The sequence below is a fragment of the Schistocerca americana genome, chromosome 1 (assembly GCF_021461395.2).
Source record: "Schistocerca americana isolate TAMUIC-IGC-003095 chromosome 1, iqSchAmer2.1, whole genome shotgun sequence".
Taxonomy (NCBI): domain Eukaryota; kingdom Metazoa; phylum Arthropoda; class Insecta; order Orthoptera; family Acrididae; genus Schistocerca; species Schistocerca americana.
The window spans coordinates 379,394,299-379,417,184 of NC_060119.1; the positions used below are offsets into that span (position 1 = coordinate 379,394,299).

The 22,886-nt window shown below is 41.3% G+C and overlaps 1 protein-coding gene across 3 annotated transcripts in view; it reads right to left on the minus strand.

Moving 5' to 3' along the window:
* Nucleotides 1-9,108, minus strand: part of LOC124601003 (probable cardiolipin synthase (CMP-forming)) — a 97,049-nt gene extending 87,941 nt beyond the window's left edge. Inside the window, exons 1-2 of one of the 3 annotated variants that reach the window (XM_047136209.1) lie at nt 8,418-8,630; nt 8,203-8,309 (exon numbers count right to left, since the gene is read on the minus strand). In XM_047136209.1, coding sequence (XP_046992165.1) covers nt 8,203-8,276 — 74 coding nt within the window. In that variant the 5' untranslated portion in view covers nt 8,277-8,309; nt 8,418-8,630. Of the gene's footprint in view, nt 1-8,202; nt 8,310-8,417; nt 8,631-9,012 lie in introns of those variants that run through there. The other 2 variants (XM_047136210.1, XM_047136211.1) reach the window with 2 other exon arrangements.
* Between the last annotated feature and the right edge of the window lie 13,778 nt (nt 9,109-22,886).

The following is a 22,886-nucleotide window of genomic DNA, read 5'->3' on the forward strand; positions in this document are numbered from 1 at the left end:
GGGCTATCCATAAATATATAAGAGTATGAGGGGCTGGAGATCTCTCCTGACATGTGGGGTGTCACTTTGTACTGCTGAAATTGTCCAAGTCCACTGGAATGCACATTGGACATGAATGGATGCAGGTGATCCGACAAGATACTTTCATGTGTGTCACGTGTCGGAGTCATACCTAGACGTATCAGGGATCCCATATCACTCCAACTGCATATGCCCCGTACCAATACAGAGCCTCCACCAGCTTGAACAGTCCCCTGTTGACATGCAGGGTCCATGGATTCATGAGGTTGTCTCCATACCCGTGCATGTCCATCCGCTCCATACAATTTGAAACGAGACTCGTCTGACCCAGGCAACATGTTTCCAGTTATCAACAGTCCAATGTTGGTGTTGATGGGCCCAGGCGAGACGTAAAGCTTCGTGCCATGCAGTCATCAAGGGTACACAAGTGGGCCTTTGGCTTAAAAATCCCACATCGATTACGTTTCGTTGAATGGTTCACATGCTGACACTTGTTGATGGCTCAGAATTCAAATCTGCAACAATTTGCAGAAGGGTTGCACTTCTGGCACGTTGAACAATTCTCTTCAGTAGTCAATGGTCCCTTTCTTGCAGGATCTTTTTCTGGCCACAGCGATGTTGGAGTTTTGATTTGTTACAGGATTCCTGATATTCACAGTACACTCATGGAAAATGGTCGTACAGGAAAATCCCCACTTCATTGCTACCTCAAGGATGCAGTGGCCAACCGTTAGTGTGCTGTGCCAACTGTAACACCACATTCAAACTCGCTTAAATCTTGATAACCTACATTTGTAGCAGCAGTAAACGATCTAATAATTGCACCAGACACTTGTTGCCAACCGCAGCACCATATTCTGCCTGTTTATACATATTTGTAAACACATGCCTGTACCAGTTTCTTTGGCGCTTCAGTGTAGATGGTGCTTGAAAAACTCATTTCACATCATATTTCCACAAAATGTGACCAAACCTGTTGGAAATGCTCCCTTTGTACAGCAAAAAGACTGTTGACTTTGGTGTTAACCTCAATGTTATCATCATTCACCCAGTGCAAGGTTGATTGATAGCGCAACATGTCTGATCTGTCCTTCACATAACCATTCTGACGAAAGATGATCTCAAGTTGAGCCAATGTACCATCAACCATCCTCCTGACTAACATCAAGGAAGAGAAGGTAGCCATCTCTTTTCACTTCCATCGTGAAACAAATATTTGGGTGGATTGAATACAGGTGTTATAAAAAAAGTCATTCAGATTCTTACTGCCATGAAGGCCAGACAACAAAAGTATTGTCTACATATCTGAGAAAATATGTTTCAAAACCACTGACTGCAAGGCATGTTCATCGTAGTCTTCCATGAACAAACTGGCAGTAATAGATGGCAAGGGGCTTCCATTGCTAAGGCGTTACTGTTATTAAGGAAGCAGTTGAAATTTAATTAGTAAGTAACCTTATAAATAGTCATGGAAGTTTTTATTTACATTCTATGTGGAATCCTGCTCTCTCCCTAGTGAAAAAAGAGGCACAGAGTTAATGCTACATCACCCATTAGTTATAAATCTCCACTATTGATAATTTCTGACACTGGCCACCTTTGTTTGTGTATGGTACTAGTGTTTAGAGAGAGAGTTTGTTATCTTTTCAGAACTGTTCTGCAAACCAAAGTTTTAAATTCCTGTCCACAGTGCTTATTCGCTACAGTTTTACTATGATAATGACAGGGTGTGCACCTCTTGAAGTATTGGTGGTTGTCAGTGAGTCACTCAGCTTCATTCTAGTAAGTTATTTGAAGACGGAGGAGATGTTTGTTCCAACGATGCAGAATTTTACAAATGTCCCTTTCTCTATATGGGAATTGGTGACATAAAAGTAGGCCATAATGAAGTGTGAAACTTCCTGGCAGATTAAAACTGTGTGCCCGACCGAGACTCGAACTCGGGACCTTTGCCTTTCGCGGGCAAGTGCTCTACCAACTGAGCTACCGAAGCACGACTCACGCCCGGTACTCACAGTTTTACTTCTGCCAGTACCTCGTCTCCTACCTTCCAAACTTTACAGAAGCTCTCCTGCGAACCTTGCAGAACTAGCACTCCTTTCTTTCAGGAGTGCTAGTTCTGCAAGGTTTGCAGGAGAGCTTCTGTAAAGTTTGGAAGGTAGGAGACGAGGTACTGGCAGAAGTAAAGCTGTGAGTACCGGGCGTGAGTCGTGCTTCGGTAGCTCAGTTGGTAGAGCACTTGCCCGCGAAAGGCAAAGGTCCCGAGTTCGAGTCTCGGTCGGGCACACAGTTTTAATCTGCCAGGAAGTTTCATATCAGCGCACACTCCGCTGCAGAGTGAAAATCTCATTCTGGAAACATCCCCCAGGCTGTGGCTAAGCCATGTCTCCGCAATATCCTTTCTTTCAGGAGTGCTAGTTCTGCAAGGTTCGCAGGAGAGCTTCTGTAAAGTTTGGAAGGTAGGAGACGAGGTACTGGCAGAAGTAAAGCTGTGAGTACCGGGCGTGAGTCGTGCTTCGGTAGCTCAGTTGGTAGAGCACTTGCCCGCGAAAGGCAAAGGTCCCGAGTTCGAGTCTCGGTCGGGCACACAGTTTTAATCTGCCAGGAAGTTTCATATCAGCGCACACTCCGCTGCAGAGTGAAAATCTCATTCTGGAAACATCCCCCAGGCTGTGGCTAAGCCATGTCTCCGCCATATCCTTTCTTTCAGGAGTGCTAGTTCTGCAAGGTTCGCAGGAGAGCTTCTGTAAAGTTTGGAAGGTAGGAGACGAGGTACTGGCAGAAGTAAAGCTGTGAGTACCGGGCGTGAGTCGTGCTTCGGTAGCTCAGTTGGTAGAGCACTTGCCCGCGAAAGGCAAAGGTCCCGAGTTCGAGTCTCGGTCGGGCACACAGTTTTAATCTGCCAGGAAGTTTCATATCAGCGCACACTCCGCTGCAGAGTGAAAATCTCATTCTGCATAATGAAGTGCTTTACACCATAGTGCAAAGTCTCAAATGGAACACAGAAAAATACTCCTTACTCTATTTAGTTAAATCTGGGAAATGGAGTAATTCTCCAAATTGTGGTGAAAAGCCATTTTAAATCTTCTTTTGGTGTCTAGGAAGCAGCATATCCTCCAAGTGATTATCATAATGTTGACTTGTTAGCTGGATAGGAAAAATCTTGTAGTGGTTGGTGAACTGCTATCTTCCAAATGCTGCTGACTGCTGGAACAATTGTACGTACTGCACAAAATTCATCAAAATTGAAGTTGGGTGAGCTGGGAGCCATAGGACACTTCACATGGAATGATCCCCTAGTAAATCTAAGTCATAGATATGGTGGAAGAAAAGGACAACATCAAAATGGATATGCAACCTACCCTGACAATATAGCAATGTATCTCAATCTTAGAGCTAAAAGCTCAGAGGAGGAAAAAAAGGGTTCCAAGATGGGTGCACACTGTGTAATAGTGTTTTCTCATGGATGAAACAAATACTCAAGTCTTCAGATGAATAAATAATAGTAAGACTAATACAGTGTGTTCCAAACTGATAACTGGTTAGTTTACCAACAGAGTTTTACTTCTTTCTAAACTTAAGATGTAGGTCTAATTTCTGTTAACTTTTTTTAAAGGAAGAAGCCATTGGAAAAGGGATTTATCACCTACATTTTCATCTTTAATTTGGCTCTTTAACAAAGACATTCTCTATCAGTGACTTGTCATTTTCAATGCAATGTTAGCATATTTGAACAAACTTAAACTTGTTCACAAAACTATATTTAATAAATTGTGTTCAAGATCTGTAAAGGTTTTGAACTATAGTAGATGGCATACTATGATTAAGTTTTAAACACAAATTGAAGTCATTTTTGCCTTGCAACACATGCTATTGGACAAATGAATTTCTGAATACATAATATCTGCATGTAACTGGGTTATATTTATTAAATTTTGTTGTAGACTGGGCTTTCCACCACTGCTTTGCTTGTGTATGTGTTTGACACATATATTGCAGACATCTCCTCCTCCCCCCTTTCTGTGTTCACCTCTTCCTCCCACCCATCTCTCTGCCCTCCTCATCCTCCAAACACTAAATGCCCGCCTCCTCCTTCCCAGTCTGTCTCTCCAACTCCTTCTGCCTCTCTCTCTTTGTCCAATACCTCTGCCCCTCTCTCCAACCATATCCTCATGCCCCTCTTAGTTTTCCACCTGCCTACTACCTCTCTACCCCTTCCACCTGCTTTCTGGACCTCCTCCCTCTCAATGCAATCTCCTCCTCCCCATCCCACTGTCCATCACCCCCCCCCCCCTTCCCACCTATGGACATCTCCTTCTTTCCCATATTCCTGTCCAGCTAAAATTCTCACCTTCTCTCAGCATCCACCTAGGACTTGCAAGGCACACCATTGCTACCCGCACGACACACCTACTCCACTTTCTCTCTGTCCGCCTCCTCCTCTTCCTCACATTTTCTTTCAGTCTCATCCTTCCCTTATCTCTCTGTCGACTTCCTCGTCCCCATTTTCTCTACCCATCTCAACTTCCCCCTCATCTCTCTGTTCAGCTGTGCCCATGTGCACCTGTAGCCCCTGCAAAAAGAGGTCAATAAAGCAGGTCACTGCCACTCCCACACAATACGTCGCGCAGGGCAGCCTATTCATTGGGGGTTGGAAAAATGTTTCTTGCCCCAGAAATGTAGGCTGCACCAAAGAGGCAGGCCAATACTACAATGATGGAAAAAAATCACAACACCGAAAAATAATTAATTGCTGTAGAGTAAGGAAATTTTGGGAATACATTTGTCTAGGTAACATATTTAAGTGATTAACATTGCAAGATCTCAGGTCAATGCAAGCACAACACAGGCCATTGCAAATGTGAAATGCTGGTAAATAAATAAGCAGTGTAACTGCCAAAATGATGAATGTGGGCATGCAAACATACATGTATTGTGTTGTACAGGTGTTGGATGTCAATTTGTGGGATGGACTTCCATGCCTGCTGCACTTGGTCAGTCAATACAGGGATGGTTAACGCTGTCTGTGGATGATGCTGGAGTTGTTGTCCAATGATGTCCTACATGTGCTTGATTAGAGACAGATCTGGTGTTCGAGCAGGCCAAGGCAACAAGTCAACACTCTGTAAACAAGTCAACACTCTGTAGAGCATGTTGGGTTACAACAGCGGTATATGGGCAAGCATTATCCCGTTGGAAAACACCCCTCAGAATGCTGTTCATTAATGGCAACACAACAGGTCGAGTCACCAGACTGACACACAATTTTGCCGTCAGGGTGTATGGGGGTAACCATGAGAGAGCTCCTGCTGTCATACAAAATCGCACCTCATAGCATAACTCTCCAGGTGTAGGTCTAGTGTGTCTAGCACACAGACAGGTTGGTTGCAGGCCCTCAACTGGCCTACTTCTAATAACACACAGTCATCATTGGAACTGAGGCAGAACCAGCGTTCATCAGGAAACACAACATACCTCAACCCTACCCTTCAACGACCTCTTGCTTGAATCACAGAAGCCACAAATGGCAGTGGTTTGGGATCAGTGGAATGCGTGCTACGGTGCATTTGGCTCAGAGCTGTCCTTGAAGTAACCAATCTGTAACAGTTTGTTGTGTCACTGTCGTGAAAACTGCTGCTCAAATTGCTGCTACAGATCCAGTACAATGATCCAGAGCCATATGCCAAACACAATGGTCTTCCCTCCAGGTTGTGCCAGGTGGCCATCCAGAGTTTGGTCTTCTTGTGACCATAGATTCTCATGACCACAACTGCCAGCAGTCATATAAAGTGGCTACATTCCTGCCAAGTCTGTCTGCAATATCACGGAAGGAACGTCCACCTTCTTGTAGCCCTGTTACACAATCTTGTTCAGACTAAGTGAGGTGTTGATAATGAGGTCTTTGTTGCCTTAAAAAACATTCTTACTACAGTATACTCACCATGTCCAATCTTTGCACCCTCATAGTGGTGCAACTAGTGCCACTCTCATGTGACTGGCACGAAACCTGAACAGAAATCATCTTTCAGATGTAGAGACATGCCTACAAACTTTTATTTATATCGCACAACTCCTTGGTGTTGCGATTTTTTTCTCTGTCAGTGTATTTCCAGAGATTCAACCTGTTGTGCAGGGCAGCCTAGACAACAGGAGCTGCAAAAAACAGTATCATCTGCTTTTGTCCTATCTCCACTCCTGTTAGAGCTAGGAGGTAGTAAACTGCTGATACTCGAGAGACCTGCTGTTTCTGAGCCAAATTGATTGAAATCGATCTAGTGGTTTGGAAGATCACACACGATCACACACACACACACACACACACACACACACACACACACACACACACGCACACACACAAAATCAAATAGTCATAAACAAGAAAATTGTGTGCATGAGTGAGTGTGTGACAGTGTTGCTCTGGATGGATTATGGCAATCAAAGAAAGACAGTCAGCCAAATGATGGCCAGTAATTTACTCAACCATAGTGTCACATGCGTGCTGTAAGACACTGCATAACTTAGTTGTTTAGGATGTGCCTCATGTCATTTGCACATGGTCCGTAGATGATGAAATGATAGAAAGTTTTTAGTGACCTAAAAAATGAAGGTGAGATTGGAAGCAATAAAGAAATTTAAAAAAATGCATTTGAAAGTGCTGATGTAGCTTTCTGTTTTTTTTTTTTTTTGTCATATATGGTAAAAATGTGTGGTGGTATTCTTATAAAACACTGTATTTTTGTTGAAAATGTATAAAGGGCAACATAACTAATGCTACTGATATGATGTGATACGACTTTGATTAGAAATAAGTTCAAAGACAACTTTTCACAGACATCTGAAAATGAAGATATGAATTTCATTTCTGAGAATGAGACTTATTATTATAATGTTCTATAGTTTACAAACAATATTTTCAACTCTGAAATAATATAGGCCCACAGTGAGACACATTTGCAACCCACACACTTATAAATAGCAGAAGGCCTTTTCTTGGTTGCTAAGCAGGTCATCAGTTGTCCAGTAAGCTCAGCAGGCCTAAACTCTATTTTCTTACTGGCAGTGATAATAGTAACATCATACTTTTTGCAGGCAATACAGTTATCTATGATGAAGTATGGCCTGAAAATGCTGAACAAATGTTCATTGGGATCTTGAGATTTCAAAGTGGTGCAAAGGTTGTCTGCTTGTTTCAATTTTCAGAAATGTAAAACTGTGTACTTCACAGTATGCTATGATTACACTATCGGTGAATTTTGTAGGGATATGAAACAGAACAGTACCTGAGGCTTAGTCGTAGGTACAGCAAGTGGAAGACTTCAGTTCATTTGCAGAATACCATAGAAAAGAATACCATGGAAATGCATTCAGTGAATGTATGCAGAAAAGAGGAGCACAAATGGTCACAGGTATGTTTCATTCATGTATATCACAGATATGCTGAAAAATATGTATTGGCAGACACATGAAGATAAACATGAACTACCCCACAGAAGCCAACATACAAAGTTTCATAAACCACTTTAATGATGGAGCTAGGAACTCTCTATGTACCAGTCCCATTGGAATAGTACAGGTGAGATTATATTAATTCCAATGCGCACAGAGGCACTTAAACAGTCATTCTTCCCATAACTCATAAATGAATGGAATGGGAAGTCCTAATAACTGGTACAACAGGAAGGATACTCTGCCATGCAATTTACAGTGATTTGCAAAGGACTGATGTAGATCCTTAAATTCCAGAAGCAATTCAATAACTATTGAATGTGGTTTGTACGCATTCAGATTTCAATCATGGCCTTTGATACTACTATTTAGGATGTTTCCAGATTGAAGTTTTCTTAAAAAAATTAAATTTCTTCATCTTACTTCTGAAAATGACTTCATACGTCCTTTATTTTATCAAGAATTCTTATAGCAAAGAAAGAACAACACACACAATTTTTACACCTTGCCGGGCATGTTGGGAGATTTTCCCCAACTAAAAGTAGCGAGCCTATTTAAACTAAAACAGATCAAGGGCCCATGTACAATTTAAAAAATGGTAGATTATGTAGCTCTAGCAGGCTTTTTTTTTTTTTTTGTCAACAAATAACTTCCATCAAATAAATGCCGATACAGTCAACAAAAAATTTAAGTGCGTTCTAATGCCACTGCTCTGAAAACGTTGCTCCTGCATACTTCGGGCACAACTCGAGTAGCAAGAATTTGCAGAATTTTTGTTGATTTGGAGAAAACGTCGTCCGTTTCATCATTCGGTAGTAATCTGACCAGATCCAGCCGCATTCCTATCCAACATTTCCAATATTAGTCTTCACAATTAATTAAGCAGCTACTTCTGCGTAGTGCCTGTAACTGCGTGAAATGAGCTGCCTACGAATTTTTAAGTTTCATACCTTTTTGTCAAAACTGTTGTCATTTTCCTATCACGAAAAATAAAAAACACTACTTTCGTTCTTAAAAGACCACTGTTGACATATTATCGGCTTTCGCTAGCGCATGATCTTTGTGATACATTTTATTTTGGTAGGTCCAATACCGACTTTATTTTTCTTTACAAGCCCAAACACAACAAAGGTGCATCTCATCACACTTATTCAAGGTTTCATCTTAATGTTATCAACGATGGCGTATTTATATTTACGTCGTATATTTCTCAACAGCCTTGCAACAAAACAGCAGTATTCGAGATGAATACTATCTTTGGCCTTACGAAATCAAAATGCCTCCATTTTAATTAATTTTGTATTAGATTTTCGAGATATTTTCCGCCTAAAGACATCACGCAGAGCAAGGAAACAGCACCTTCGAATAGGCAAATAAAATGATGGAAAGCCTTTTTTTCCGTATGAAGTTCAGTAGTTTAACTGTGAGTGCTGATCAATAAAAAATACGTGCACCTTGTTTTTTCCCCTTCAGCTGTAATACAGGAAAGTGAGCATTAGAACAATGTCAACGAAAAATACTATAATAAGCGATGTGGACACTTACCGAAGCATAGTCAACCATAAATTGAGTCCCATCCACACGAAATGGTCTAGCTGCACAAATTTCTACGTACATTACATTTGCGCAGACAGACCGTAGCATAGGTATCTCAAATTTGCGCAGAATTGAGATGTGCGCAAAACATAGAAGTTGGAGTTTAAAGTCTGAGGGAAACTGCCTAAAACTGCTGCCGCAGATTACAAATATGCAGAGAAATCGTAGCATATAGACTGGAAATTTCCGTAAATCTGGCATCCGAAACGACTTTGAGTTAGGTGTTTGTTCAGTCTAGTACGTCTCGTCTTTCCACACACAATGAAGGCTAAAACTATTCGACACTTGTCAGTGCACGACAGTTTATTGAAATGTATAGGAGTCACATATGCCAATGGAAAATTAAGATTGATTGATTGATTTATTTATTGTTGGTCCTGTAGATCATACAATTTGTATAGCAAAGCACGTGATGATATAGGGCAAGTCAATTTGAAAAATTATGTTAAGATGGTATATGACGAAAGATGACAGTAGTGGCACATAGCTCACATAGCAGAATACATATAGGATATATAGACAAAATATAAAAAAGGTGGTGTGTGAATGAGAGATGACGGTGGTGCATACTGCACATAGCAGAATACATAAAAGAGATACAGACAGAATATGAGTAAAAAACAATAATTAAATCGTCTTACTAAGTAGAAATATCTACAAGTGAATATACAACTTATTGCAAGTAATTAAAATATTGTGGTACATAGTTCACATAGCAGAATACATACATGAGATACAGACAGAATATAGGTAAGATACAATAATTAAATTATCTTACTAAGTAGAAACATCTACAACTGAATAAACAGCTTATTGCAAGTAATTAAAATATTGTTTCAAGAAATTCATGTACGGAATAAAAACAGTGATTTAGTAGCAATTCCTTTAATTTAATTCTCATTATTTTTGGGTTTTTGCTTGTTTTTATGTCTGTTAGGAGGTGGTTGTATATTTTAATGCCCATACATTTAACCCCATTTGCATATAATTTTGTGTTGTGGGCTATAATTGAAACTGTGTGGGATAGAAACATAGCTGTGTATAATTCTTTAATAAGATCAATAGAGACTACAGTAACCAGCAGTAAAAAATTGTAAATTGTTTACCACAAAAAGTTAAGTAATCGCTATGGCACCAGAGAAAACTAAAAACTATATTATCAAGTTATTGGCAATCTGACCTCCTATATACACTCCTGGAAATTGAAATAAGAACACCGTGAATTCATTGTCCCAGGAAGGGGAAACTTTATTGACACATTCCTGGGGTCAGATACATCACATGATCACACTGACAGAACCACAGGCACATAGACACAGGCAACAGAGCATGCACAATGTCGGCACTAGTACAGTGTATATCCCATCCAGTCCCAAACATGCTCAATGGGGGACAGATCCGGAGATCTTGCTGGCCAGGGTAGTTGACTTACACCTTCTAGAGCACGTTGGGTGGCACGGGATACATGCGGACGTGCATTGTCCTGTTGGAACAGCAAGTTCCCTTGCCGGTCTAGGAATGGTAGAACGATGGGTTCGATGACGGTTTGGATGTACCGTGCACTATTCAGTGTCCCCTCGACGATCACCAGTGGTGTACGGCCAGTGTAGGAGATCGCTCCCCACACCATGATGCCGGGTGTTGGCCCTGTGTGCCTCGGTCGTATGCAGTCCTGATTGTGGCGCTCACCTGCACGGCGCCAAACACGCATACGACCATCATTGGCACCAAGGCAGAAGCGACTCTCATCGCTGAAGACGACACGTCTCCATTCGTCCCTCCATTCACGCCTGTCGCGACACCACTGGAGGCGGACTGCACGATGTTGGGGCGTGAGCGGAAAACGGCCTAACGGTGTGCGGGACCGTAGCCCAGCTTCATGGAGACGGTTGCGAATGGTCCTCGCCGATACCCCAGGAGCAACAGTGTCCCTAATTTGCTGGGAAGTGGCGGTGCGGTCCCCTACGGCACTGCGTAGGATCCTACGGTCTTGGCGTGCATCCGTGCGTCGCTGCGGTGCGGTCCCAGGTCGACGGGCACGTGCACCTTCCGCCGACCACTGGCGACAACATCGATGTACTGTGGAGACCTCACGCCCCACGTGTTGAGCAATTCGGCGGTACGTCCACCCGGCCTCCCGCATGCCCACTATACGCCCTCGCTCAAAGTCCGTCAACTGCACATACGGTTCACGTCCACGCTGTCGCGGCATGCTACCAGTGTTAAAGACTGCGATGGAGCTCCGTATGCCACGGCAAACTGGCTGACACCGACGGCGGCGGTGCACAAATTCTGCGCAGCTAGCGCCATTCGATGGCCAACACCGCGGTTCCTGGTGTGTCCGCTGGGGCGTGCGTGTGATCATTGCTTGTACAGCCCTCTCGCAGTGTCCGGAGCAAGTATGGTGGGTCTGACACACCGGTGTCAATGTGTTCTTTTTTCCATTTCCAGGAGTGTATTTTGATTTGAATGACTTTTTCGGTCCTGTTACTTATTTGTCATAGAGAGGGCAAGATTCTAAAAATGCCATTTTTTGTTAGACTGATCCGAAGAATCTGAGAAAGCACTTGACCTCAAGAACTAAATTTTACAGGATGTACGCAAAACTTACTGTGCCTCAAATGACTGATTACTACCCACTCAATATTCCATATCTAGGTTACTTGATATCTAAGTAGTAAGCACAATTAATTAGGATATGCAATATACATAAAAGCACTCTGTCTTCAGGCCACAGGTGGCCCACCGGGACCATCCAACCGCCATGTCATCCTCAACTTAGGATGCAGATAGGAGGGGCGTGTGTTCAGCACACCGCTCTCCCGGTCATCATGATGGTTTTCTTTGATTGGAGCCGCTGCTATTCGATCGAGTAGTTCCTCGATTGGCATCACGAGGCTGACTGCACCATGAAAAATGGCAACAGCTCAGGGCAACCTGGATGGTCACCCATCCAAGTGCCGGACATGCCCGAGAGCACTTACCTTCAGTGATCTGATGGGAACCAGTATATCCACTGCGGCAAGGCCATTGCCATGCAATGTACACAGTGTTATATAATTAATATATATATGAATGAAAATGTTTTAAGTCAAGGGTTTTAAATTAAATCCTTCTTATTATAAAATCTAAGTTATACAATGAGTTATTCACAAAAGTATTCTTATTCATAGAGACTAGTAATAATGTTGGATCATCAAAATTAAAAATAAGAAACAGCAAAAATATCTGAATTATTGAGGTAATGATGTTGGATAGGGACAAAACTAACTTGCAAAAAATCTCTCATTAATACTCCTCAAAGATGAAAAATGAGAAATATACCTTAAAAATACTTATTAAACTACGCTGTACTCTATTAACATTCATGCTTCTAAAATTTCACGTCAGGCCACGTTAAAAGATATATTGCTTCATTTTTATGACTTCTGTTATTTAATGTTGATGGGTATCGCTAAAGGTGAGCAAAGTGCGTTTTATTATCTTTCAGTAAAATGTAACCCAGTGAATGTGGTAAACCTCCAAGAAACCTCCTCAGACTGGCTGGTAGAATTCCCATTCAACAAGGTGGTCTTTACATCCCATATTGACACATTATGTCTACCCAAGCCAACTAAGAAGTACGATTTGTAGCTCTATGAGTGCAAGTGGCGTTGTGCTACAGACAATAATGTTTGAGATAGTCACAATTCCTGAAGAGTACATCTTTTTCACCTCGTAATTACACACTTTTTTCTTCTTTGACTGACAACTTCGGGTTCATAGAGATGTAGCTACATACCCACATTGTATCATGCTCGTGTTCTTTGTCTACAACAGCTCTACCATGTAAAAGAAATTCGTCATAGTTCATGCTGAAAGAGACATAGTTGTGTGCAATTATACTGCAGCCATGTTCTGGGATTATCACCTGAATGCACACAACTCTTTTTTTCTACACCTAGATATGGGCCATATGAAGAGACGACAGTGATAAATTTGGATATACCAATTCTGCTCTGTTCCACGAAGCACCACATACATCTTGACCCCAGGACGCCTGCAAAACCCACGCCATGCCAAGGAAATATCATAATTACTGGTGAACAGAGTGATAATGAAACAAATCTAAGTTACGCAGTTCTGCTATGCTTGAAAATGTAGTTTAGCAGAATTGAAAGCAATCTGTTCCAGAAATGTCTAATAATTTTTTGGTTAACTGAAAAGTAGGGGGTCTACTGAAGAACAGGTCACAACTGTGTCGGCTTAGACCAATGACGTCAGAATTTGCCAGAGATCATTTATTACACAGATGTAACATCTGAGAGGAGTGTTCAGAAACAAAGGAATACAGGAGAGAAAAAATATGGTAGACATATATCAAGGCTAGTAATATTTCGACTTTAATGTTAAGGACATCGCTTGTTTGTGTGCTAGTACTTCTGTGGAAAATAAAGGAGAAAAAAAAAGATATGGAAGTAGCAGTAGCATAGAATACCTCACGCCATATATATTGAGTTGTATCTCGAACTTCAGTCGAGCTGTATAGGTTAACTGCACTACAGGATATAAATTTAATGTACATCGATTTCTTTGTTTTCGTTAGCATTATTATCCTGCTGTTCTGTTGAACTATATGGGTCAACCGAAGTATGGGATACAAATTTTACATGTGTTGTTTCTTTCGCCTCTGCTACCACTAATAGTCTGTTCTTACACAGATAGTAGTACTACCAACGGCAGAAGGATCTACGTTCATAATATTTGTATCCCATACTTCAGGTGGCCCATCTCTTGAAGTACACTCTTTGACATAAAAATTGACCGGCGGCCGGCCGCTTCAGAGGCTAAGTCCGCGCCGATCGCGACATGGGACAATAAAACTGGCCACCTCGCTATTTCTCTAAGTCCGGTAAGCTGCACAATCTGGCAACACTGTAGACTGCGGCACTTCCTGGAGGAAAACTTGTCCCATGATGGAGAAACCATAGGCTGATTGCACCTGTGGTCTAGCGGTAGCGTGCGTTGTTTCTGTTCATAATGTCGGTGGATCGAGAGCAGCTGGCATAAAGTATTTTTATAGCCTCTTCTGCCTGAATACTAAACACGTGAATGTAATAGTAGCGCAGATTCAATCTATTTCGCTTTCTGACACACCGATATCAAAATTTTGTCCAGTAACCATTTTGCGGCAGATTTCCTGCAGACTGTCCTCCTCTGGACGCCGTAATCGGCAAAGCTCCGGGATCCACTTGCTGGCTACCGGCAGTGGCCGTGGCGACAGCTGCGGCGTTGCACTCCCCCGTTCTTTATCGAAAGCGCCTGCTACCGCTCATCGCTTCTTATGATTTAAAACGCTTTATTATTAAATGTTGCTCCACAGATAATTTCTACGATTTCCATTCACACTCAAAAGAACGGAGACAGACGCCGTGATTAGTAAACGGGTATTATATTACATTAATCGGTGAAAGCGGAGTATGGCCCGAAATTAAGTTTATAGACTGGGACGAAATTAAACCACGTCATTACATTCGATCAATTAATAACTGCTTCATACCTCGTTTCTTTTCCTTTCAAAGTCAATTATTTGTGCAACTTTTGGCCAATATTCGGATGTTTTCGTCAAGCCAGAGTGAGCGTCTGTGGTGTAAAACGTAACATTCCTTATGGTAAGTCTATGTGATAAATTGTGTGAATACCTTGCAACGCATGCTCTGTAGCAGTGCAGGAACACTGCACATTTGGTGTTCCATATATGGTTTCATGAACTATTTAACGTTGATCGGAAGTGATATATGACCAACAAAGCTCAAATTCGTATCGTTGACAGTCAATTTGAATCTTTTCAGAAACCATTTTACAGTGAAGCATCTTGGCATTCGGAAAGCAGACATCCATGATATTAACATAATTTACTAAGTTGAAATTGTACGAAGATTGATGTGTAAAGGCATTGTTCAGATTTCGTATAAGGAATTTTTACTAGCAGTTTGCAACTCCATTAATTAAAATTGAAAAGTTGTACTCAGCAGCTTTCATCGAGATTGGAACTGCAATCTCATATAGCCCAAGCATCGCAGCACACAAGGGAACCATTTTTTTTTTTTTTTTTTTTTTTTTTTTCCCACTGAGCTAACGACACACTGCCGGCAACAAGCCCACGATAGTCATTGCGATATTGCCTGAGCCTCAAAACGCAACCTTAAACCCACAAACAGGTGTTATGTATGTGAAGAACGCCGTTCTTGGAGTCCAGAAATTAAATACACTTTATAGGTGTCTCATCTTACAGTGAATTATATCGTATGAGTCTTCATTGTGGAAAACGAATGTCAAGTGAATTTAGCGAAGTAATGCCGGGCTACACCCGGAAGTAAATGCTCTATCACAGTGTTGACAAATACTTGCTACGACGGTGCCAATTCTCGCCTCTCTTACGAGGCAGCTCTTCAGCGAAATGCTTGCCGTGATTCTCCGATACGGTTCTTCAGAGGGGAGACGCGCGTGTACGTTCGGTTTTCCTGCGGCGTTCTCCCCTGACAGTTTCTGACGTCGCCTTGTGGGCTATGTATACATTTGAGGCTTTCAATCATCATTAATCCAGAATGATACACGTTTCACCCTCCGGCGTGGAAGAAGGCTGTTGACGCTGACATATCATTTCAACGTTGGGAAAGCAAAACGGATGGTTCAGTGTTCCTCATTCAGCGTAAAGCATGTGAGATAATTTTCCGTAACGTTCGTAATCACCTCAAAATTCAATCGAAGTAAAAATACATCGGAAGCGTATTTGAACGGAATATAATGTAAGATATTAAACGCTTTGCTCCTCGATGTCGAATGTATCCACGTGCAATCTTTTGCAGCAACGTATAGAATGTCATGATTACCACGGCAATGAAGAAATATGTTGGTAGGGATGGAAGCAAGAAGAGACTCAGTCAACAAATATTCCATTCCTCATGGCATTCATTTCATTTGACACGTAAGAAGAGGTAAAACGGGATATTACTTTCGTTAACGCGAAAGATATACCAGACATATGGATAACGAGAAAGTATGCGTCTTCATACGTTTCCTCCTTGAAATCTGTATGCTCTATTATATACTAAGTAGCTTGATTATTGTTTCCGTAATGTTACGCTCTTGTTTGGCCCTTAAAGATGAACAGGTTCCAAATGCGTGTCTCTGCATGAAAGTAGTTGTTTGAACCCTTCCTGTATTGTTTGTGTTTTTTGCTTGGAATTCATGAAGCAGACCACTATGCCTTCTCCCCTCGAGGGTTAGGTCTCAAAACTAAACCGTTTTTTATCCAATGGCATAATTTATTCAGTCAACATCAGCACAAGACTATCAAACAAAGTCATCCATTTACAGTTGCAACACTCTAACCAGCAGCTGACCGAAGGGTAATCCACGGTCATGGTCCGAAATTAGCAGCTCTCTGCTACTGTGGCAAAGTCCGTACTACATTTTCGATTCCGCAGCACCTGTTTATCTGGTAACGCTGTGTTAAAACAACAGGAATAGTTGCAGAGTTGTGCCAGCATATCTGTCCTCCATTGTCAACTTTATGTATCTCTTTTCTCCTGTAGCGTTGATCACGAGAAGTAGAAGTAAATGAGTGTATTCTGCATAACGTAACATTCAGTATTCCCTTCTTTCATAGCCACTCTTCATGTGCATCGATAGCAAATAGGGATGTGAAAACTCTTGCGAGTGAGAGAATGACAATAATAATCGTAACAAGAACAAGCAAATGATGAATGAAGTTTATTGCAATGCAGAACGAGAATGGCTGTGAAAATAAAAATCTATAAAAATAGGTTGATCATTGAGTTGGCACAATGCAAAATCTTCTTAGCATTTTGTTACTGAATTTAGTTCTGGATGTTTGCAGAAAAAAAGGAAAAGTCGATACTTCTCGCTAGTGTAATATAATGTGAACCTTAGAACACGACTCAAGCAGGTCTCCAAGTAGCTACCAAGGCAGTGCTGCAGTCTGTTCCCTGACACTGCTCTGATGACGGTTAATGCGGATAGTTCCGATTATGAAATACAAAACGTATTGCAGGTTACTTGTTAGGATCGTAACATTAAATTTGCGATGTAGATGGCACATGAACGTGACGACTATCCAGATTACTTATCAATATAAAAAGACAATATTATTTGAATGGAGCAGGATTACTCAACATGAATTTTGAAATTGGGTTACTGACCGCACAGGTGCTAAACGTCGTCAAGAGTATACCAAGTCCCAATCGCACTAACAGTATGAAGCTCGCGGCTTTCACATTGCTATCTGCACCCTACTCCAGAGAGTCCTCGGAGGAGCTGCACTAAGTTGCCGATGTAATGGAAGACCTTCAAACCGATAACAGATCACATATTGAAAAATACAAGCGAATTCTCTTGCAGCTTAAGCTTATTGTAACTAATCTAAAATGATTGGAGAGCAATATTGTCCTATTCAAAAAAAGTAAAATGTTACACACTGTTGACGTCAAACGGACATTATATACGTCCCGTCTTGTGTCCTACTCATCTATAATATCCGGTGTACTATCAAAATGATTATATATAATGGATGCTAATGTAATGCATCGATACCAGATGGTGGGTTCACAACACTATTGATGCGAAAATAAAAAAGCAGTTCGCAAAAGCGCAGCTGTACTTTTTCGTACGTTTTCACCTCCAGATCTACCACAGATAATGTATACTGACAAACTTAGTCATTGTCCCTGTAGTTTTTTCCCTCTTGTTTCAGACCAAGTTGATTAAAAAAAGTACACATTCGTGACTCTTACAGATGCTTCGAATCTGTTCAGTAATTTTGTCAGTAATTTTGATGTGACTTAAGATCAGTTAGGTCTACGATCATGGCAACCTCTGCGAACTTGTTAGGACACACTTACATGTGACAGGTATCACCTGATTTAAAATTTACTGAAAGGAATTGATACATCGTTTGCAGCAAACCTGGAACAGCTTTCGGAGGCAACTACCATTTTATAAAGTCACTACAACTACGCTGCCAAGGAATTCCAGCATAAACACTCTCATTGCTACAATCGCGGCTGCAGTATATAACTGATAAACTCGCAAAATGAAAGATGAGACAAGGGGTAGCTTCTGCATGAAATGACCTTGTATTCACAAAATATTCAGAATATTTCATAGAGAAGACAAGAAAATGTCAGGCGAATTTAGCAGAATAAATCTGTCCCACAGCTGCAAATCATTGTTATGCCTACAGGATTGCCAAGTGATGCCTACAACGTTGCAGTCAGGACCACGCTGACAGCAAGAAGAACGTGTTTTCGTAGCCTGAATATTTCATGATAGGATCCAGACATCCAATCTGTCGCGAGAGATTCTGCTCTCCAAATTTTTGGCCATATGCCTACAATTTAGTAATAACCCTCTGATGGCTATTCCCATTGATGTGATTCGGATGACGAGAAAGCCCTGCTATGGGTTATCTATATGTTTACTGAAAGCAAGCGACATTACATAATAGCAGGAAGCCTGTCATATACTTTCAGATAATGTTTCCTGAACCTCAGACATATATCATTTTAGCATCCTTACCCCATCAAAAAGGATTTCTTGTTATTGCATTTGACATACAAGTTACAACTGAAGGCCTCAGGTGTCTTGCTTCCCACATAGCAAACAATGGTTACCACTCTCACTGTCGCATGTCATACCCTAATTCCTTCAGCATCATCTGGTTTAGTTTCGACTACAGTTCGTTATCCTTAGAAATATGTCCATATTTCAAAAAGTATAAGTATCATCTCTATGTAATGTTCACTGCGGGGTTACTCAAGAAGCTTTTCGAATAGAAGCGAAAATCGCTTAGCGGATGAGAACTTTACTTCGTGGTACACCTCAGAACGAAAGAAACAAAATAACAGGAAGAGCAGCAGGCTCTTCATACTGAGCGTGGGCACTGTCAACGCAGCGCCCTTAATTTGGCCATATTCCTCCGAATTTACTTCCCGATAACCCAAAGGCGCTGTCACTACAAAAATATCAGCATATTCACACAGGAATTACTATCCACATGTAATTGCTAGAATACCTTGCTACGTCAGGTATCAGGTATGTGTTATCAGACGCTCGATCTGAGCTGTTAATATTTATTGAATCAACCTGCTGTGTTAAGGAAATTGATCAGAGTAACTGAATGAGTTTATTATTTTGGTATAATGTATGAAAACCCACTTTTCCCACTTATCGTATCCTAAATATACGTCGACTGGGTTGAGAGGACGGCCGGCGAGGCCGTGCGGTTCTAGGCGCTTCAGTCTGGAACCGCGTGACCGCTACGGTCGCAGGTTCGAATCCTGCCTCGGGCATGGATGTGTGTGATGTCCTTAGGTTAGTTAGGTGTAAGTAGTTCTAGGTTCTAGGGGACTGGTGACCTGAGAAGTTACGTCCAATAGTGCTCAGAGCCATTTGAACCATTTGTGAGTGCTCGGAACCATTTGTTTATAAGTAGGAATGTGTTGATTTACCATAATTTTTTAGTAATGGTCAATTTCAATTCATGATTTTGGTTAGTTTGTATCAAAATCTGATCTGGAAGTGCAGGAACATATTAACTCGTGGCTTCAACTAATCGAGCTGCTACGAGAAATTCATGGTAGAAAGTAATGTTCTTAATTTTGATCTGAAAAAATTAATTTTCAAAGAAGCCATTTGTAGCTTGCATGTGTTTCAATTTGTATTTTGACGGGTTTCTGAAATTCATGGATGAAGGAAAGGTTGCTAATTTAATATGAAAGAATAAGAAGTCACGTTTTGTGAAATGAGTCAGTAGAAATTTACGTGTGAAGCTGATTTTTAGAACAACAGGATTTGAAAGATACGTGGGAATCAGTGAGACCGGTTTCCTGAATTAAATAAAGGGGAACCAGCATAACAGTAATTCGTGTAGCCATGCTATGCAATCTATACACGAACTGTAAGTATTGTGAAAAGTTCTGTGTGTGTATTTATGTATCTTTTGGAAGGGAGGTTTTGGATGGTATATTATTTAATGGTCTCGAGATATTATTAGGAAATCAGTCTAAGTAACTTGTGGAGGTTTTTTTTTCAGTTGGAATAACGTGCCGCGCACGAATATGAGCGGAACGTAAATTTCAGAATCGCGACCGCGCGAACTTTCCAACCACGCGAGACTTAGTTAACATCGAGGCACATCGATAAGTGAGAGGTGTTTTTGGGATGAGACAGTGATTGAAGAAGTTACAGAATTTTTCTAGAACTAGTCCGCGTTGAGATACGATCATTGCTTTGTCCAATGGTAATAAGAGTGATAGTGTGTGGCTGTGACATTATGAATCAAGCATTGTGGGCTATCCTTCGTTCCTTCCCGTAGGTGAGACAATGGTTATCTTCGTAAGAAACCATAGGAAGTAGAAATATCTTTATATGAGCTGTTACAAGATCATCTGTTAGGGAATTTAATCCTGTATGTTACTGGTAATACCGTTATTATGTTTTGAGAGATGAAAGTAAGACAGAATGAAACGAAATAGATTGTAGAACGGAGGAGGAGTTGTTATGCAGGTCCAGTTACGATTCCGGTTACTTACGCTTTTTCTTTAAACACCGTCAGGTGATTAACAGTGTACCAAATTTGGGGTTAATACTACAAAATCAAACATTTATCCGTTGTGCATACATTTGTTTATTTATTTCCTTGAGTAAAGAATTTAATTAGTAGTTGCTATGTGGAAGAATCACGCAGTGACACATTTAATGAGAATACACAGGGACCATTTAGCTTTAGTAGGTTTCCGGAACACTTTAGGACCACGCAACTGGTTTGACCTTTATTTTTCTTTCAGTACCCTACCCATCCTCCCTCGTTTTCTGTAATTGCTCGAAGGCGTCTGGGAAGTGATAAGGCTAAATTCCTCGAGAGGTTGAGATGATCGTTGATCTCCCACCATGTATTCTCTATATTTTCCCACAGAGTTTCCGAATTCCTTGACCCAGGTGGTAACGACCTCGTAACCTCCGCCCACATATTTTCAATGGGGTTGAGGTCTGGTGATTTTGGCACGAAAGGAAGAAGTTTTATTCTCTGCTGATCTTGGAACCAGTTCTGGACTGCTAGGCTATTATGAATCGGGCTATGATCCTGTAAAGAAATGATCATCCATTAATTTCGAAATTCAGTACTTCTAATACTATGAATACTTAATTTCCATACTGTGAAAAAATTCGACAACTGCAATGGCTGTGTAGTCTAAGCTACAGGTCTATAAATCATTCGGAGGATTCCACAGTCCAAAATACTTTGCTGATAGCTGTTGACAAAAACCTATGCTGACAAGGGGAGGGTGCTGGGACGGAGATCAGGATACAGAGCGAATGGTAATACAGTTTAAGGCGCCAGTTATAACACACAGGAAGGCCTTCTTTCGGAATATGGTTCAAATGGCTCTGAGCACTATGGGACTTAATATCTGAGGTCATCAGTCCCCTAGAACTTAGAACTACTTAAACCTAACGAACCTAAGGACACCACACACATCCATGCCCGAGGCAGGATTCGAACCTGCGACCGTAGCAGTCGCGCGGTTCCAGACTGAAGCGCCTAGAACCGCGAGACCACTCCTATGCTTTGGTAATGATGAGGTCGAGTGTAGGTTGTTCAATACAGTGCAGCAGTCTGTTGAACTGTTAGACTCGTTGCATGGTTGTAAAGCTAATCTGCTTCGCTTATTCAAAACGATTGATTGCCTTCACTATAGAATTCTTTCTTCTGTACATCCACTGTCAAAGATATGTAGAAGAAAAAAATCTGTTTTATAGTGAGATATTTTCTACGGACTTTACACGTGCTCGTTCGCTCAATGTGTTGCATTTACGGAAGGCGGCCGTGGCCGCTGACGTCACCTGTTCACACCTCGTGCCAACGCGGCCCCGCGCTCGGAGTATAACGCCTGCAGTTGAGGTAAATGGCTGATTTCAGGAATGTTAATAAAATAATCTTCCCTTCATATTAGTGAGAACTAAATATCACTACGAGTACGTATATTTATGTAATGCTCATTGCTCAAGAACAATTCGTGTATGCAACGTTGCTGTTATTACTAAGATCAAGAAATCTGCAAATCGTAACCCAATTCATATATTTGCATGCACCTACGGAATATTAAACATGAAAACAGTTTGTTTCTTTGTCATATAATTTTTAATCAAGGCAATGCGGGCAGTTGCCAGCTGATATCAAAACTGAATGTAAAGGATGAATAATGAAAAAGATATACAAGAAACAAATCTCGAACCCATGAACAACTGTGTACTATCCTGGAAACGTGCTGATCCGGTTATCACACAATTTCAAAGGATGAGAAAACCATCCTGTCCACTTTTCGGGGACGATATTTCCTGACAGAAAGCACACTAGGGTGAGCGGCTTTAGGTTGAGACACAAGGAACCTCAAACTACGTCACCAGTACGTTCACTCTCCGATTCCTAGCCCCGTCACCACGCACTTCCAATGTCAAAGTGGCTGGCAGAAACCAGCGCGAACGACCTGGGATTTGGTGATACAGGCCTCGTCTCTCCTGTTTGACAGATGTGTTATCATTCACCCATGCCAGGAGGTGAGGAAATGCACTTACGAAGACGTTGAACACATTTTAATTTTACATGTGGACTTTACTGCGCAGTTATATTCTAAGTTACGAGAAGTGACCTGGAGAAAAAGAGTGTATACCTTGGGGGAAATGTTATAGATCATGACTGTAATGTTAGTAAAGTACTGTAAAGTATATTTTATCTCATGCTTAACTTTAAGAGAAAAATC